General features: G+C 41.3%; 1 protein-coding gene across 7 annotated transcripts in view; it reads right to left on the bottom strand.

The window, feature by feature from the left end:
* Nucleotides 1–2,628: 2,628 nt before the first annotated feature.
* The window catches only part of IL1R1 (interleukin 1 receptor type 1), an 84,767-nt gene continuing 68,473 nt past the window's right edge, over nucleotides 2,629–18,922 (bottom strand). For 6 of the 7 annotated variants that reach the window (XM_043918507.1, XM_043918509.1, XM_043918510.1 and 3 more), the window contains 6 exons: nucleotides 18,156–18,221; nucleotides 15,167–15,284; nucleotides 14,003–14,154; nucleotides 6,631–6,774; nucleotides 5,527–5,694; nucleotides 2,629–4,776 (listed from right to left, as the gene is read on the bottom strand). In XM_043918507.1, the coding sequence (XP_043774442.1) occupies nucleotides 4,358–4,776; nucleotides 5,527–5,694; nucleotides 6,631–6,774; nucleotides 14,003–14,154; nucleotides 15,167–15,284; nucleotides 18,156–18,221 (1,067 nt within the window). In that variant the 3' untranslated portion in view covers nucleotides 2,629–4,357. Of the gene's footprint in view, nucleotides 4,777–5,526; nucleotides 5,697–6,630; nucleotides 6,775–14,002; nucleotides 14,155–15,166; nucleotides 15,285–18,155; nucleotides 18,222–18,922 lie in introns of those variants that run through there. The other variant, XM_043918512.1, reaches the window with a different exon arrangement.

Genomic DNA, 18,922 nt, shown 5'->3' on the forward strand with positions numbered 1-18,922 from the left:
TGGGTCAGGAGGATCCCCTGGAGGAGGAAATGGCAACCCACTCCAGTATTCTTACCTGGAGAATTCCATGAACAGAGGAACCTGGCAGGCTACAGTGCATGGGATTGCAAAAGAGCCAGATACAACTGAGCACACACACACACATTTGGTGGAATTCACCTTCCTCCTCTGTTCTCTTGTAATTTGATGACTTTCTTTGATGTTACGTTGGCTTCCTTTTTATGCATTTATGTATGTAGATTTGGGGGTTTTGGTTAACTTGTGGTTTTTATATAGCAATCTATATATATAAGATTTTTTAAGTTGCCGGTCTGCGTTTCCACTATCCTACATTTGTGATCTCTTCTTCTCAGGATTGCTAGCTTTGAGATCATATGTGGTGTGGATGATTTTCTACCTTTACTGTTTATTTGTCTTGACCTATGAGCTTCCCCTTTCCTGTCTTATTTCTAGTTGTGTCTTTTCTATTCCTCCTACAGAAATTCCTTTAGCATTTGTTGTGGTGCTGAATCCTTTTAGCTTTTGCTTCTCTGTAAAGCTTTTGATTTCTCCTTTAAGTCAGGAGAACTTGACTGGGTTGAGTATTCTTGGTTGTAGGTTTTTCCCTTTTATTACTTTAAATATGGACTTCCCAGGTAGATCAGTGGTAAAGAATCTGCTTGCTGAGGCAGGAGACAAGGGCTTAATCCCTGGGTTGGGAAGATGCCCTGGAGAAAGAAATGGCAACCCACTCCAGTGGTCTTGGTGGGAAAATCCCATGGACAGATGAACCTGGTGGGCTATAGTCCATGGGGTCACAAAGAGTTGGACACAACTGAGTGTGCATGCACTGCACTGTACACTTTAAATACATCATGTCACTTTTGTCTTGGCATGAAAGGTCAAAACAACCTGTGCTGTGTACAAGTTTCAAAACTGTGACAGTGCAGAAACTTATACTCAGGTCTCTTTCCAACTAGGTAGCACCACTAGTGAGAAATAATTCCAGAGACAAAAAAAAAAAAAAGGCTATTCTGAGGAAAGTTTATCTGGTAAAGAGAAGAATAGAAGAATATAAATTCTCATGACAAAAAAAAAAAAAAGACAATTGCTCTTAGCACTGATTGTTTTATTCTGTTTGCTAAAAATATATTAACTGGTAAAAAAAAAATCACCAAAATATGGTGAAATCTCTCTGAATCCTTCCACTGAGATAGTCTGTTTAGGCAAATTTTCTGGATAGCTGACTCCCCAATTTTCCTAAGTTCTTGTATTTTTAATTTTTGTTGAAAAATCCCTAAGGAATGTGTTAAACTAATCCCTTTCTTTCTTTAGAGCACTAACCATCCTATAAATTTTGGGGCTGGCAGAGGGTCCTGGGGACACAGTCATAGGCCCTGAGCCACTCAGAAACACCTGGGTCGGGGGTGAACCAGGTTTCTGGTCTGCACACATCATGGCTTCACCTGACTCTCTCTACTCTGGCCTTACTTTTACGTCGCTTTGCTTCCTCCCTTAGGTTCAATCACCAATTGTATGATTCTCTATCCATTCTATCTGCAGATTTCAACATGACTGGAGAAACCAAGTTGATTCACAGAATTACTAGAGACAAAGCTACCATTCTCTGAGGACAGGCCATCTGCTTGACCCTATGGACTTTAAGGTGACTGGCCACCTCTGCCCTTCTCCTCAGGTACTCACAGCACCATCTGCTTGTTAGAGCAGCTACAAGGTAAGAAGAAAGATGCACTGACCAGCTAGGAAGGGCACCCTGATCCTGAGAGTTTGCGAACATTAGAGCTCGCATTTGGATATGCAATCTGTTGGTTTTGTTAGGCTCCTGGGTCAAAGGAGAAAAATAAATAAAAACTTTTGTGAGATGTAAAAGTCTAAGAGGAATGGATAAAAAAAATGTGGTCCATATATACAATGGACTAGTACTCAGCCATTAAAAAGAATGAAATAATGCCATTTGTAGTAACGTGGATGGACCTGGAGATTATCATACCATGTGAAGTAAGTCAGACAGAGAAAGACAGATATGTTATGACATACCTTACATGTGGAGCCTAAAAAGAAATGATATAAATGAAGTTAATTACAGAACAGAAACAGGCTCAGACTTACAGAACAAACATATGGTGGGGGAAGTTAGGGAGTTTGGGATGGACAGGTACACACTGCTATGTTTAAGATGGGTCACCAGCAAGGACCTACTGCGGAACATGGGGCACTCTGCTCAATGTCATGTGGCAGCCTGGGTGGGAGGGGGTTTGGGGGAAGATGGATACATGTGTGTGCGGCTGAGTCCCTTTGCTGTCCACCTGAAACTATAACATTGTTAATTGGTTATGCTCCAATATAGTTTTTTGTAGAAAGCAAATAAAGATGTAAAAGTCTTTACAGATGTTGCCCTTATGAGTTCTTGGACTGGTAATAAGTTAATAAGACTCATATTTAATCTATTTTAGGAGCAAGCAAACAGACAGAGTGCAGCTGAGGCTACAAAGGGGAGTCAGCCCTCAGCTAATGACCTCTGACCTCCCCAGGAAGAAGGTGTCCTCACTCTCCACCCAACCTGGAAGCACGCAGGTAAACTCGGGAGAGAGCTGGCAAAGAAACAGATTTGAAGGAGAACAATCAATACCAGGTTTTGACAATTTTATTGGAAAATAAGTACAGTCCATTGATCAATGATACATGCTGTACATGAATCTGGTGTCTTTCTATACAAAAATATTTGGTATCTGCTGCAGAATTATACAAACAAGTTTTTTTTAAATCATTAACCAGTACAAATATAATTTATCAAAAAAACTCATTAAAAAATGGCTCAATACCCTCTTTTACTACAAATAGAGGCAGAAGGGGGAAAATAAAAATTCCGCTAAACCAGTTTTAACAACTGGAGATGGAATACTTCACTATACTTGCAAACTTTTCTTAAACACTCACACTGACCAAAAATTCCCATCAGATTATGCAGTAAAATCTAATTAATGGGAAAGACTTGAAAGGAAGAGGTTAAAGGGAAATTTAACAGAGGTTTTCAAAAAATAAGATAACCTGTGGACATTTTTAAACAGTAAAGCACTACGCCAGTCTACGTAATGTGTGCAAACTTCTTCTTAAGGCATTGCCAACAAAGAGACACCCCTGCCTTTTCTGCAGAGAACAAGGCTGGGAGCTGGAGACAGAAGCAACTTCCCGCAAAGAGACAGCCTAAGTACAATCAGACTGACAGAAACAGAACAACTGCCTGAGGGCAGTTTCTTGTGGCAAGGGACTTGGAGTAAATCTTGAGTATTAGTAAAATTTGGATCAGCTAGAGAAAATGTGAAGACGATTTCTGGTCAGAGGAGACAGGAAGGAGAGGCAGAGATGGAGGGAGGCTGGGGACAGGTGTGAAGGTGAACAATCTGGGGGTGTGCAGAGCAGGGCTGAGAGGTGTCGAGCTGCGTAGGGTGGTGGGGAGATGCTCGTGGGAGGAAGTGGGCTTTCGCTCCTGACCCAGGAGGAGCCCATGGAGGCAGTCTAGTAAGGGCATTTTAAGATCTGGGCATCGTAGAAAGATGTTTCTTCTGTAGGTCATGTGTGTGACAGAGTGTAAGGAGGAGGTGACTTGGAAGTGGACCTTCCAGAGAAGTGATGAGTTCAGGAAAAGGCAGAAGAATAAGGTGGAACCAAGTGGTCACTGCAGGGGGAAGGCATTAAGAGGTGGATCCATTCTCTGCTATTCTTCCTCTCAAAATTCTCTCTCTCCTGCAGAAAGCTAAGGTTATTTCAAACCCTTAAGAGCCGGGGGAACTCCTTTGCTCATTGAAATGACAGTTTTAAAGGTTCCATGAAATGAAATTCCATCTTTGGAAAGTGACTGTCAGCTGTCTGTCGAGAGGTATGGGAAATGCAAGGCAGATGGAAAGTTCTCCAAGAATGCTTCTACATCCTCTGGGAAGTACAGGTCTCAGTCTGCCTGTAGCAATGCCCAGGAGAGCTTCTGGAGGGCCTGCTGTCCCCAGACTGGGTCACAGCCCTGCCCTCGGACCCTGGGAGACATCCTAAATCTGTCTATAGATGGTGAATATTACCTGCATGTTCATTCCTCTGGTTTGCTGCCCAGCGCCTTTTCTCAGCAGTTCAAACATTCAGACAGGGCATCCAGCGCCTTGTTAAAAGGACTTCCCAAGCCCTCTGCCTGGAGTTGCCCTGGCCACAGAGCAACTGTTGCCACATCCTGCTCCCTTAATCCGGTCCCAGGTGACCTTGGGGATAAGGGACTAAACAGGTGTGTAGGATGACTGTGCAAGTCAGTGAGGCCCAGCCTGCAGTGTCCGAAGACAGGAGTCATCAAGGAACTCTTGGCCAAGCTTCTCTACTACCCGAGAGGCACGTGGACCTCCATGGGTCGTTTCTCCTTAGAGTCCAGCAGAGTGGCCGGGGACAGCAGCTGGTGCTTGGATAAAGGCCGCTGCCGCTGGACTGGCATATGGTACCTGACCTTCTTCCAGAATCTCGAGTTCATGGACTGCGACCCCTCTCTAAAGTCCCCCGACCAGCGTATGACCCCCTGTTTCTGCTTAATGAATTTAATGGATTCTGGCATTTTCTCATAGTCTGGGATTTTCTCCAACTCCAGTAGGACGACTTTAATTCCTTCCTGAATGAGAGCATTGTACATGGCCACTTGCTCTTCAGATGAATTTCCCAGCCAGCTGAATCCTGACGTTTCTGGGACCAAAATGATAATCAGTCTTCTGCTTTTCTTTACATTTTCATTAACAACCTCAACAATGCCTGAAAAACATGAGACACAGCATAGTAAGTAAACTTTCAATTTATAATCCTTCCCCTGAGAACCAAGACCCCTCGAGGCTCTTCCCACCCCATCACCTATATCTCCCAATACTGTTTCTTCTTGCCTTAAAATTGAAGGAGTTTCTCATTTTACCGAAGAGCTCAAACACTGACCCACAAAAGGTGAGTATTTCCTGTAGGTGTAGGAGTACTTTAAGAATAAATGTTATAAACTTTCTTGTTAAACCACTGGATCTATATCACTTCTATTTTACCATCAGTTGTAAAGTAACTACTAGACCTAACTAGTTAAGTTCTGCAAAACGAAATAAAATCTAGTTAATTTTTGCCCCAATAGAGTATGAGAAAAGTAAACACTTTGCATTTAGTATGAAATCACCATGTGCCACTATGTGTTCTTGTTTGGTCTCTCGGTCGTGTCTGACTCTTTTTGACCCTTTGGACTGAAGCCCACCAGGCTCCTCTGTCCATGGGATTCCCCAGGTAAGAATACTAGAAAGGGTTGCCATTTTCTCCTCCAGGGGATCTTCCTGACCCAGTGATTGAACGCGCATCTCCTGCACTGGCAGGAGATTCTTTACCGCTGAGCCACCAGGGAAGTCCCACTTAAGAGGCTCTTCAAGTTGTCAAGTATGTACACCCAGGCTGCAGTCTTCCAGAAACAGGAAACCCAACTTTAGTAATTCAATTAGTTATACAAGATGTTACTTCTTTCCACTGCATACATACTTTCCCCAACGTAGTCATCCCGGCCACAGATGAACAGCTTATAGCCACACTGTTTTTCCAAGACCTCAGGCATGACTTTAAACACAAAAATATCTGAGTTACAGGTGGGCCCTTCCCCGGGGGTCTTTGGACATAGTATGTATGCATCATACGTCTTTCCATCTGAAACTAAAAGGGAAAATGCAATAGATTTAGAACCAAAAGAAAAAATGAGATTTGGTAAAGTCAGTATCACAAACATGCATTTCATAGTGAATTGCTAACTTTGTGTACATGGTTTGCAGCAACAATACCAAAAAGTATAATGTCTTTTTAAAGTGTTCATCTCTGACAAGTTTCTTTTTATTGTGTTTCACTACAAAGTTCTTATATTATTCAATGGTCCCCCAAAAGGAAAGATTCTTTACCTGCCTAGTATGAAACTATCTTCATTTCCTTGTTCTCATCTTACTCAAATGTCTCAGTCCTGAATTCTATCTGCTCTTCCTTTTACGTATTAGTGTTGTTGCTTAGTCACTAAGTTGTGTCTGACTCTTTTTGTGACCCCATGGACTGTAGCCCACCAGACTCCTTTGTCCTTGGGATTCTCCAGGCAAGAACACAGGAGTGGGTTGCCATTTTCTTCTTCAGGGGATCTTCCGAACCCAGGTATCGAACCCGTTTCTCCTGCATTGGCAGGCAGATTCTATACCACTCAGCCACCAGCAAAGCCCATATATTAGTGGAGTAGTAGTTTTTTCTGAGGTTTAAACAAAATAGAGAATGCTTCCCTGGTGCATGGCAACTGAGTCATTTCTTTCATTTTATGGCAGATAATGGGGTGATCTCTGTGCTACCTAGCACAGAGCAAGTCTTCAACCATGGCTTCTGAATAACTGGATTTACAAGCAGATGCTCTAAATGCCAAGCTATCCCACCATTATGAACACCAGAGCAGTAACTTAGAAAATATTAATACTATTCAGTCTATTCAGTCATGAAACTATAATTATGTATAATTACATTATTTTGTATGGACCACATTTCATTTTAAAATTTGAATAAAAACCCTCTTAACTACCCCCACTCTCTCAGGAAAATACTGCATAGAATACAAAATTGTACCTTTTTTGGGGAGGAAATCATAGAAGGAATCTCTGTACCAAAGCACGATGTCAACCTTGAAGACTTTGTAGATGCAGAGAGAGCATGTAATTACCAATGTTAACATGACGAATATACCAACTGTGGGCTTCTGGAAATCAGGGACTACAGCAGAGAAGAGGGAGAAACACATTAGAACCCAAAGGACTTAAAACTGAGCACAGCAAATTAACCATTACCATCCCAGGAAACCATATTTGGGATGGGCCTGTAAGCCCAAATTCCAGACAGTATTAACTCATTCATTACCATATCTTGTTAATGGGTTACTGTTGTTGCTTAGTTGCTAAGTCGTGTCTGACTCCTTTGCAACCCCATGGACTATAGCCTGCCAGTCTCCTCTGTCCATGGGATTTCCCAGGTAAGAACACTGGAGTGGGTTACCATTTCCTTCTCCAGGGGATCTTCCCAACCCAGGGATCGAATCTGCGCCTGTTGCATTTACAGGCGGATTCTTTACCACTGAGCCACCAGCGAAGCCCCTGTTAATGGATACTAATCTACAAAGGCATTGAGGACAGAGACTGTATAAAACTAAGGTGCACTGTATTTAATTTCCACTTACGTAGTATTCAATAACATAGAAAAAACACCAAAGACCATAAGCTAGAGCACTTCATAGGAATATGAGTAAAATCAAAGTCACTCAGAAGCCTACAAATGTTCTACAGAAGAAGAGGCGGGTGGAGAAAGCGGCAGACTAGCGGAAAGGAAAGAAGAGGTTAGGACCGCCTGACAGTGTTTCACACTCCACATTCTCCCAGCTCCACAGGCTAGTTAGTCAGCTGATGGCCGTGGAGGAGTCTGGTGGAGAGGCACAGGGGAGGAGGGCGGAGAAAGAAGAAAGAGCCTTCTCAACATCAGGGGCCAAAGAGACCACCAGGAAAGAGAATCTAAAGCTTGGTTATTTTGATTTTCCAGTTTAGGTCACTGACCCACCTGCAGTTGAACTGGGTATGAAGTGGAAATCAAGGTAGACTAATGTCCGATTGGCCCAACTGATAGTTCGCATTTATACTCAATTACTGCAGCTTTTTAAAGTATTTATTTATTTATCGGGCTGTGTCAGGTCTTAGTTGCAGCACACAGGCTCTCTAGTTGCGGTGCTCGGGTTTGGCTGCTCCACAGCATGTGGGATCTTGGTTCCCCAACCATGATCCAACCCATGTCCCCTGCATTGCAAGGCTGATTCTTAACCACTGGACCACCAGGGAAGTCCCCAGCTGTAGCTTTGTACAAGATCATCTTATCTGAAGTGTAAATCTTCCAGACTGTTTTTATTCAAGACCACCTTAACTATTCTGGGCCCCTGACATTTCTAATATGACTTTTAGAATAAACACACCCACAACAACATGCCCACACAAACACACACCCACACCTGCACAAATACTGCTGAGATTTTGATTGGAACTGGTTTCGATGTACAGATTAATTTGAGGGGAACTAGCATATTTATTCTGAAAGAGATGGGAATACCAGACCACCTGACCTGCCTCTTGAGAAACCTGTATGTAGGTCAGGAAACAACAGTTAGAACTGGACATGGAACAACAGACTGGTTCCAAATAGGAAAAGGAGTAGTACATCAAGGCTGTATATTGTCACCCTGCTTATTTAACTTATATGCAGAGTACATCATGAGAAACCCTGGGCTGGAAGAAGCACAAGCTGGAATCAAGATTGCCAGGAGAAATATCAATAACCTCAGATATGCAGATGACACCACCCTTATGGCAGAGAGTGAAGAGGAACTAAAAAGCCTCTTGATGAAAGTGAAAGAGGAGAGTGAAAAAGTTGCCTTAAAGCTTAACATTCAGAAAACTAAGATCATGGCATCCGGTCCCATCACCTCATGGGAAATAGATGGGGAGACAGTGGAAACAGTGTCAGACTTTATCTTTTTGGGCTCCAAAATCACTGCAGATGGTGACTGCAGCCATGAAATTAAAAGACACTTACTCCTTGGAAGGAAAGTTATGACCAACCTAGATAGCATATTAAAAAGCAGAGACATTACTTTGCCAACAAAGGTCCGTCTGGTCAAGGCTATGGTTTTTCCAGTGGTCATGTATGGATGTGAGAGTTGGGCTGTGAAGAAAGCTGAGTGCTGAAAAATTGATGTTTTTGAACTGTGGTGTTGGAGAAGACTCTTGAGAGTCCCTTGGACTACAAGGAGATCCAACCAGCCCATCCTAAAGGAGATCAGTCCTGGGTGTTCATTGGAAGGACTGATGCTGAAGCTGAAACTCCAGTACTTTGGCCACCTCATGCGAAGAGTTGACTCATTGGAAAAGACCCTGATGCTGGGAGGGATTGGGGGCAGGAGAAGGGGGCAACAGAGGATGAGATGGCTGGATGGCATCACCGACTCGATGGGCATGAGTTTGGGTAAACTCCGGGAGTTGGTGATGGACAGGGAGGCCTGGTGTGCTGCAATTCATGGGGTCGCAGAGAGTCGGACACGACTGAGTGACTGAACTGAACTGAACTGAGCGTATTTATCCCTGGAGAAGGCAATGGCACCCCATTCCAGTGGGGCAGAGAATCCCACCTGGGAGAATCTTGCCTGGAGAATCCCAGGGATGGGGAGCCTGGTGGGCTGCCGTCCATGGGGTCGCACAGAATCAGATACAACTGAAGTGACTTAGCAGCAGCAGCAGCGTATTTATAATACTGAGTCTTTCAATCTATGATTATTTATCCCTCCATCTATTAGGTCTTTATCTTAGTAATTATTTTTAGTTTGCAACAATTGTTGCTGCATTTATTCCTAAGTATTTGATGTACTTAGTTTGATGTACTTAGTACTTTATTTGATGTGCTTTATTTGATGTACTTAGTATAGTTTTGATCCTATTATAAATGCTATTTTTTTAAACTTAAGTTCTATTTCTTCATTGTTGGTATTTAAAGATATACATAGAAATACTATATATACACGTATATAGCAACCCACTCCAGTATTCTTGCCTGGAGAATTCCAGGGGTAGTAGAGGAGCCTGGCTGGCTGCAGTCCATGGGGTCACAAAGAGTCAGACATGACTGAGTGACTTTCACTACTGATCTTGCTAAATTCATTTACTAATTCTAATAGTTTGTCCATAGGTTCTTTTGGATTTTTTTTCCATGTACACATTCATAAATATTTTAATTCAACTATAAATCATCTTAAAATGTTTCACATACTTTAAAATTTTTATTTATTGAAGTAGAGTTGGTTTATAATGTTGTTTTGGGTGTACAGCAAAGTGATTAAGTTATATGTATGTGTGTATGTACATGCTTTTCCAGGCTTCCCTGGTGGCTCAGAGGTAAAGAATTTGCCTGTCACTGTAGGAGACGCAGGTTTGATCCCTGAGTTCAGAAGACCCCACAGCCAGAGGAGCCTCGCTGGCTACAGTCCACGAGGTCACAAAAGAGCTGGATACAATTTAGAAACTAAACAACATATACACTTCTTTCAGATTTTCTTTCTCTTATAGGTTATTACAAAACACTGAGCATATAGTATTTACTATATACAGCAGGTTCTTGTTGGTTATCTATTTTATATATATTAGTGTGTACATGTTAACCTCCTAATTCCGCCCCCCCTTGGTAGAGCTTCCCTGATAGCTCAGTTGGTAAAGAATCTAACTGCAATGCGGGAGACCTGGTTCGATCCCTGGGTTGGGAAGATCCAATGGAGAAGGGAAAGGCTACCCACTCCAGTATTCTGGCCAGGAGAAGTCAATGGACTGTATAGTCCACGCAGTCGCAAAGAGTCGAATATAACTGAATGACTTTCACTTCACTTCCCTTTGGTAACTATAGGTTTTCTATATCTGTAAATCTGCTTCTGTTTTGTAAACAAGTTCATGTGTATCTTTTTTTTTTAGATTTCATATATAAGCGATATCATATATACCTTTCTCTATCTGGCTTACTTCACTTAGTATGATAATCTCTAGATCTGTCCATATTGCTGCAAATGGAATTCTTTTTATGGCTGAGTAACATTTCATTACAAATATATACCACATCCTCTTTATCCATTCATCTGTCCATGGACATTTAGGTTGCTTCCATTATGCTTCTATGAACTCTGCATTTCATGTATAGTTTTCTCTGAATATAGGTCCAGGAGCAGGATTGTAGGATCATATAGTAACTCTACTTTTAGTTTTTCAAGGAACTGCTCTATTGTTCTCTATTATAGAGACTGTACCAATTTACATTCTCACCAACAGTATAGGAGGGTTCCTCTCTCCACACCCCCTCTAGCATCTATTATTTGTAGATGTTTTGATGATGACCATTCTGACCAGGGGCTTTCCTGATAGCTCAGCTGGTAAAGAATCCACTTGCAATGCAGGAGACCCTGGTTCGATTCCTGGGTCAGGAAGATCCCCTGGAGAAGGGATAGGCTACCCACTCCAGTATTCTTGGGCTTCCGTTGTGGATCAGCTGGTAAAGAATCTGCCTACAATGCAGGAGACCTGGGTACGATCACTGGGTTTGGAAGATCCCCTGGAGTAGAGATCCCCGGGAGAAGGGAATGGCTACCCACTCCAGTATTCTGGCCTGGAGAATTCCACGGAATGTGTAGTCCAGGGGGTCGCAAAGAGTTGGACACGACTGTGTGACTTTCACTTTCATTCTGACCAGAGGGGAGTGATACTTTATTGTAGTTCTGATCTGCATTTCTCTATTAATTATTGATGTTGAGCATTTTTCCATATGCCTGTTGGCCATCTATATGTCTTCTTTGAAAAAAAAAAATGTCTTATTTAGGTCTTCTGCCCATTTTTTGACTGGGTTTTTGTTGTTACTGAGTTGTATAACTGGAGATTAATCCCTTTTCAGTCACACTGTTTACAAATATTTTCTCTAATTCTATAAGTTGTCTTTTCATTTTGTTTATAGTTTCATTTGTTGTACAAAAGCTTTTACGTTTAATTAGGTCCCATTTGGTTTTGTTTTTATTTGTATTATCTAGAAAATGGATCAGAAATAATATTGCTGTGGTGGTGGAAATAATATTTCTCAATCATGTCCAACTCCTGTGACCCCATGGACTATATGTAGTCTGCCAGGTTCCTCTATCTATGGGATTCTCCAGGCAAGAATAGTGCAGTGGGTTGCTATTTCCTTCTCCAGGGGATCTTCCCCACCCAGGGATCAAATTCACTTTTCCTGCACTGCAGGCATATTCTTTACTACTGAGCCACCAAGGAAGTCCAATATTGCCGTGATGGATGTCAGAGTGTTCTGCCCCCGTTTTCCTGCAGGAGGGCCAAGACATAGCTCCACCCCCTAGGAGGCCTGAACAAGCCTCTAAACCAGCCTCACCCACCAGAGGGCAGACACATCTCACAGCCTGTGGAACTGAGTACACAAACAGGTCAGGACCTACCCTGGGACCATGGCCCCTGGCCCCTGGCCCCTGGGTGATGACAGGGAGGTGTACTGATGGGACAATAGAATGTTCCCCAGAGACGCCACTTCTCCAAGGTCAAGAAACATAACTAACCTTCCATATACACAAAAATTCAAATAGAAATCTACATAAAATGAGACAGCAAAGGAGTACATTCCAGACAAGGGGGCAAGATAAAACCCTTCACTTAGAAAAACAACTAACTGAAGTGGAGATAGGCAGTCTACCCGAGAAAGAGTTCAGTATACTGATCATAAAGATCATAAAATTCTACTCAGGAAAAGGGTGGATGCACAGAGTGAGAAGTTACAAGAAGTTTTAACAAAGAACAACCCAACAGAGCAGAAGGATATCATAACTGCAAAGAAAAATACACTAGAAGGAGTAAATAGTAGAATAAATGAGACAGAAAAATGAATCCATGAGATGGAACACAAAAACTGTCAATATTGTGTTTGATTTTACAATGTATGAAAACCAGTAACTTCCGACATCCTTTCTGGAAAGCAGATATTTCAGCTTCCCCTGTGCATCCATCATGGAGTTGTTTACCTAAAAATATTCATTAGGTGCCTAGGATGATTACGATACAGGTCAAGAAGCAACAGTTAGAACAGGATAGAGAACAACAGACTAGTTTCAAATCAGGAAAGGAGTACGTCAAGGCTGTATATTGTTACCCTGCTTATTTAACTTCTATGCAGAGTACATCATGAGAAATGCCGGGCTGGATAAAGCACAAGCTGCAATCAAGATTGCTGGGAGAAATATCAATAACCTCAGATACGCAGATGACACTACCCTTATGGCAGAAAGTGAAGAACTAAAGAGCCACTTGATGAAAGTGAAACAGGAGAGTGAAAAGGTTGGCTTAAAACTCAACATTCAAAAAACTAAGATCATGGCATCTGTCCCATTACTTCCTGGCAAACAGATGGGGAAAAAATGGAAACAGTGAGAGACTTTAATTTTTTGGACTCCAAAATCACTGCAGATGGTGACTGTAGCCATGAAATTAAAAGATGCTCCTTCAAAGAAAAGTTATGGCCAACCTAGACAGCATATTAAAAAGCAGAGATGTTTGCCAATGAAGGTCCATCTAGTCAAAGCTATGGTTTTTCCAGTGGTCATGTATGGATGTGAGAGTTGGACTATAAAGAAAGCTGAGTGCCAAAGAATAGATGCTTTTGAACTGTGGTGTTGGAGAAGATTGTTGAGAGTCCCTTGGACTGCAAGGAGATCCAACCAGTCAATCCTAAAGGAAATCAGTCCTGGGTGTTCATTGGAAGGACTGATGCTGAAGCTGAAACTCCAGTACTTTGGCCACCTGATGCCAAGAACTGATTCATTTGAAAAGACCCTGATGCTGGGAAAGATTGAAGGCAGGAGGAGAAGGGGATGACAGAGGATGAGATGGTTGAATGGCATCACCGACTCTATGGACATGAGTTTGAGTAAGCTCCAGGAGCTGGTGATTGACAGGGAAGCCTGCTGTGCTGCAGTCCATGGGGTCAAAAAGAGTCGGACACAACTGAGAGACTGAACTGAACTGATAATCAGACTTAAGTTGCTAACTAGCTCTGGAAATAGAATGATTAGCGATTGTCTGCATTATCATAGAACTTACAATGAAGTAAAGAAAACTAAGTAAGATAGATATGGAAATACATAGCTGAGGCCCTAACACCTTATCTTTTGGGACAGAGAGATGTGTTAAGAGAAGGAAAGTAGGACAGAAAAACTTCACAGAAGATACAGTTCACCTGAGAAGTAAAGTGAATGGAAGTCCCCAGGTTAAAAGGAACCTAAGAGCATTATAGGCTGAGGAAACAGCAATGCAAACCTGAGGGTCATGATATCTCACCACGGGAAAACAAAACTGCATTTCAAATAAACGACTCTGTTGTTTACCTGGATGTATTAATTGTATATATGCTGTGCTTAGTCCTTCTGTATTCTTGGCTAAACAGGTAAATGGATGCAGGAAGAATTTGCTTTCCACTTTCGAAATATTAAGCCGTGCGAGGACTGTACTCCTTCTTCTGTTTAAAGGATTCTCCACTCTGTTCAAAAGAGTAAGTAAAATTGTATAGATGGCATCAGTTATAGAAACAATACATATACCTGTTTTATCTCTTTGTCGCATAAACTGCAGCAGTAAGAATCACCAGCCTAAAGCACAGGTGTAAGAATAAGACTGTAAGCAGCACATTGATCTGATATTTGATAGCTCTGGGACCACTTACTAGCAGAAAGAAATCAAATTAAAATTACCAACTTCCAAAAAGAAAAATGGGAATGCAGGCATTCTGGGCTACATGGGGCACAGAGAATATATGAAACAAGAGTAGATCGAGACAGATGAGCAAGGTTCCTAGGTGATGCTAAGGGTTGGGAGCTTCTCCCTGGAGAAGTAATAGGGAGCCATCAGAGACTTGAGCAGGGGCGTGCTTTAATTCTTGGTTGCATTTCACGAGTCTTTTGTAAACTACTTTGAAATGACATGAAGGGAAATTCAGGATGATTGCATCATTGGAATGTTGCAATTTTTAACTGAATTTAAGAGAAAGCCTTCCAAGTGGTCTGGAATTGGTACCACAATAACATGCAGTCCACCTGTATTGTGCAAGATCTTATGAATCCTACTTAGCTTAGCAAAACTCAAAGGTCAATCAAAGACCCACTTGGAGAAGAAAATGGCAAACCACTCCAGTATTCTTGCCTGGAAAATCCCAAGAACAGAGGAGGCTGGTGGGGTGCAGTCCACAGGGTCACAACAACTAAGCACAATGACCACTAATCCTTGGTACCAACTCTTGCTTTGTTATTTAGCCAACTCTTTACGATCCCATGGACTGTAGCCCCCCAGGCTCCCCCGTCTTCCCAGGCAAGAACACTGGAGTGAGTTGCTACTTCCTCCTCCAGGATATCTTCTCAAGCCAAGGATTGAACCTGCATCTTCTGCACTGTAGGCGGATTCTTTATAAGTAAGCCACCAGAGAAGCCAACCCTTGCTACCCTTGGAATTTAGTACCACAGTCTGTCTAGGGCATGACTGAGTCTCGGCATACTTACATTATAAAGTCTTCCTCTAGCACAGGAGTATGTGTACTAATCATTGACCCGTTCCACTTCCAGTAGACGTAGTTACTTATCCGGCCAGTAACATTGCAGATCAGTTGAAGCCAGGATCCTGCAAAGCAATGTATTTTTAAATCGTAACATTAATGGAGTCTGGTCTATCTAGATTAACAAATGACTGTTGAATAAAAATTTTAAAGTATAAGAAAGGAAAAAGAAACTGCCCTTACATCTACCACTGAGAGATGACCACGATTAGTAACTTCATGTATCTTATTCCTTACCTTTCTGTGCACTATGCAGCTTTTAAAATGGGGCATTATCATCTACTCTGATTATTGAGAATTTCAGCTCACATGATCAGCCTTCCAAAACAGGCTATTTCATAGCGGTTTAGTATTCCATCATACAGACACATTATGACAAGCTCCTTTCCTATTGCAAGACATAATTTCCTAATTTTTAATTATGATTGATATACCAATGAACATGCCTGTTCATCAACATTGTACATATTATGAAATATTATCCTCCATTTTTTGAGGTTTATAAGTCACAGATTGGGGGGATTTTTTTGTTTGGATGGCTTTTTTCTCCCTTATAAATCCAATATATTTTTTAAAGACTTTGCTAAGATACTTTATAGACAGCTCTGTTGCAATAGGATCTCTTTTCCTGTTATGTTTACTTGCTGGTTTTTGCTAAACAAGTCTAATACTATAGTATATTAATTTTATATCTGGCCAGTTAATACAATAATTATTCTAACTTTCCCCAGTAATTCTCTTGAAATTTATAGATATGTAATTATACAAGCAGAAAACAAGAAAGTTCTTTTCTCCCCTACAGTCAGCAAGCCTTGGATCTTTTATCTTTGCATTAGTGGGCACTTCTGTAACAAGTTAAGTAACTGTTAACTGTTATAGTAACTGTTACAAGTAACAGTTAACTGTTCATATGGGCATCTTAGTCTCACTCTTGACTTCAGTGAGGTCGAGACCTGTATAAGGCTTAACACTATAGTGTTTCACAATTAAAAATGCTGGTGATGACTGGTTTGAATTCATGTTCTTTATCAAGTGCGGAGGGCTTCCTAGGTGGCTCAGTGGTAAAGGAGCTGCCTGCCAAGTAGGAGACACGGGTTTGATCCCTGGGTCAGGAAGATCCTCTGGAGAAGGAAATGGCAACTCACTCAAGTATTCTTGACTGGGAAATCCCATGGACATGGGGTCCAAAGGAGTTGGACACGACTGAGCAACTAAATGACATCATCATCAAGTGCAGAAAATGTCCCTCAGTTCCTAATTTTCTAAGTCATTTTATTGGTAATTAATGTGAAATTTTATGAAATAAAAGCTTGACTATAGCATAACCTTATGCTATGGTGAACAGGCCTCTGATCAATGTGATGTATTAAAATAATTATTTCAAATGTAGGAGGGAGGAGAAAGGGACGACAGAGGATGAGATGGTTGGATGGCATCACCAATTCGATGGACATGAGTTTGAGCAAACTCCAGGAGTCGGTGATGATCAGGGAAGCCTGGCGTGCTGCAGTCCATGGGGTTGCAAAGAGTTGGACATGACTGAAAGACTGAACTGAATGTAGTTATTATTTTTAGATCTGTAGATCAAATCTAGGCTTTAGAGAGAGCTCTTAAACACACATTCCCAGAGCATGCCTTCTCAACAGGGAAAAATATGCTTCTTAGCGAGCAGAGCAAAAAACTTATCTATTGCAATGGTCTGCAGTCCTCTAAAGTGCCAGAGTACATATCTGGGCATTAAATATCTGAGAAAGTAAAGAGGATTGGGAAAAAATGTCCTGTTAGGTGCTACAGGGGAAGAAAAAGGGGGGAAATAAAAGGTTGAAAACACTGCTCTGAAGTCTACTGGCCAATATTTAAAGTCTTCATATCTTTGTTTACATCTACGAATATCTGTATATTACCTTCCAACATGAAGAACAACTTGGCCAAGTACAGAATTCAGAGGTCATACATTTTAGCTTTTAATCTCTGTACAATTGTTCTTTGTCTTCATGCAGTTACCATTATAGAAGAGAATTCTATATGCCAGCCTGAATTTTGATTCTCTGATACAAAAGAAAAGTCTGTTTTTATGTTGGGACCAGTGGTTTCCAACAACGTTCAGTGTTGGCAAAAACGTTCTATAGTTGTGCTGTCTAATATGTAGTCACCAGTCACATCTAAGCCAGTCAGCCCTTGACTGAGGGACTAATATTTAATTAAACTAAATTTACTTAATTTAAATTTAGTGTGGCTATGTGCATAACCACACATGCCTAGTTGCTACTGTATTGCACAGCTTAGATGTGAATGCCTATAGTATTACGTCTTTATTCTTGAAATAAAACATTATCACTAACTTGGAAAAATAATTCTCTAGAGTAATTTATTTTCTGGGTCTTACTCTTCTACCTAAAAGCTTAACTCTCTCAGGAAAAGAAATCCATCCTGTACCAAATATATTCCATTTCTTATTCCTATGCCTATTGAACTTGGTCTGTTTTTTAAGATTTTTTTTTTCTTTTGATATAGAGCATTTTTAAAGTCTTTATTGAATTTGTTATAATATTGCTTCTGCATTATGTTCTGGTTCTTTGGCCATGAGGCAGGTGAGATCTTAGCTCCCCGCCTAGGGATCGAACCCACACCCCTTGTGTCGTAAGGGGAAGTCTTAATTACTGCACCACCAGGAAGTCCCTGAACTTGTTTTTCGGCTGATGTCTTCATGAACAGTAACTGTCCATAGAAGAGTAACGCTGAGTCAATGAGACGTGGCTAGATGTTTGCCATAAGAGGCAAGAAATCCAAAGAAACAAGACACAACCTGTGCCACTTTCTAACTTTAGATACATGCAGGAACCAGCTTGGCTTGTATGCAGTAAAGGTACAGTTTATCTTACTCTCTAGTTCAAAAAAATACTGATTTCAGCATATCCTAATTGTAGCCCACTTACCCAAGACCACTTCCATCGTCTCATTAGCTGGACTCACAATCTCAGGTTTTGTGTTCCTGGATTTCTCTGAAAGAAAAACACCCACAAGGTCTCTTGTAGATTCGAATCTCCAATGATGACAACACTTGGCAAAATATACCAAATACTAATATATACAACACAGCATCTGCCTCTAGGGGCCAGAGTATACATGGCAGGAGACAGAAGGCCAGGATTTTTGTGAAGGCAGGAGGCTGACTCAGAGGCCACAGTAAAACCATAACACCTCGGCCCTTCTGAACCCATAGAGTTTGGTGCTACAAAAAAAAAAAAAAAAAGACCACAAATATCACCAGGCCCTGGGTCTTCGGACAAGTGCATCTCGTCATGCACATCAGGAAAAACAAAGTGGCTTCCCTGGATGGAGCTTTACTAACCAGAAAGTCACCTAGTGCTAGATTTGAGTCTATTTAGTAATTTTCACAATAACCCAAGAGTGAAAGCCACAGTTATCAAAGAATGCCACACATTTTGGCATACTTTATTAAAGTAGGCAGAAAAATACTAAGAGTCTCCAGAAAATAATCTGTCTTTTATTTTCAAGAAAATAGGCTTCAAGAGTTGATCTGGGACCAAATCTGAGAAACTCCAAATTTGAATGCCTAGTGTTCATTCTGCCACTTAAAAAAATTGTTAGCTCCATCAGTGCAGGATATTGTCTCTCTTGTTCCCTAATGTATACCTAGAAAGTGCCTGGAAGATAGGAAATGCCCAATAAATATTTATAA

This window comes from Cervus elaphus, chromosome 11 (genome assembly GCF_910594005.1).
Source record: "Cervus elaphus chromosome 11, mCerEla1.1, whole genome shotgun sequence".
Taxonomy (NCBI): Eukaryota; Metazoa; Chordata; class Mammalia; order Artiodactyla; family Cervidae; genus Cervus; species Cervus elaphus.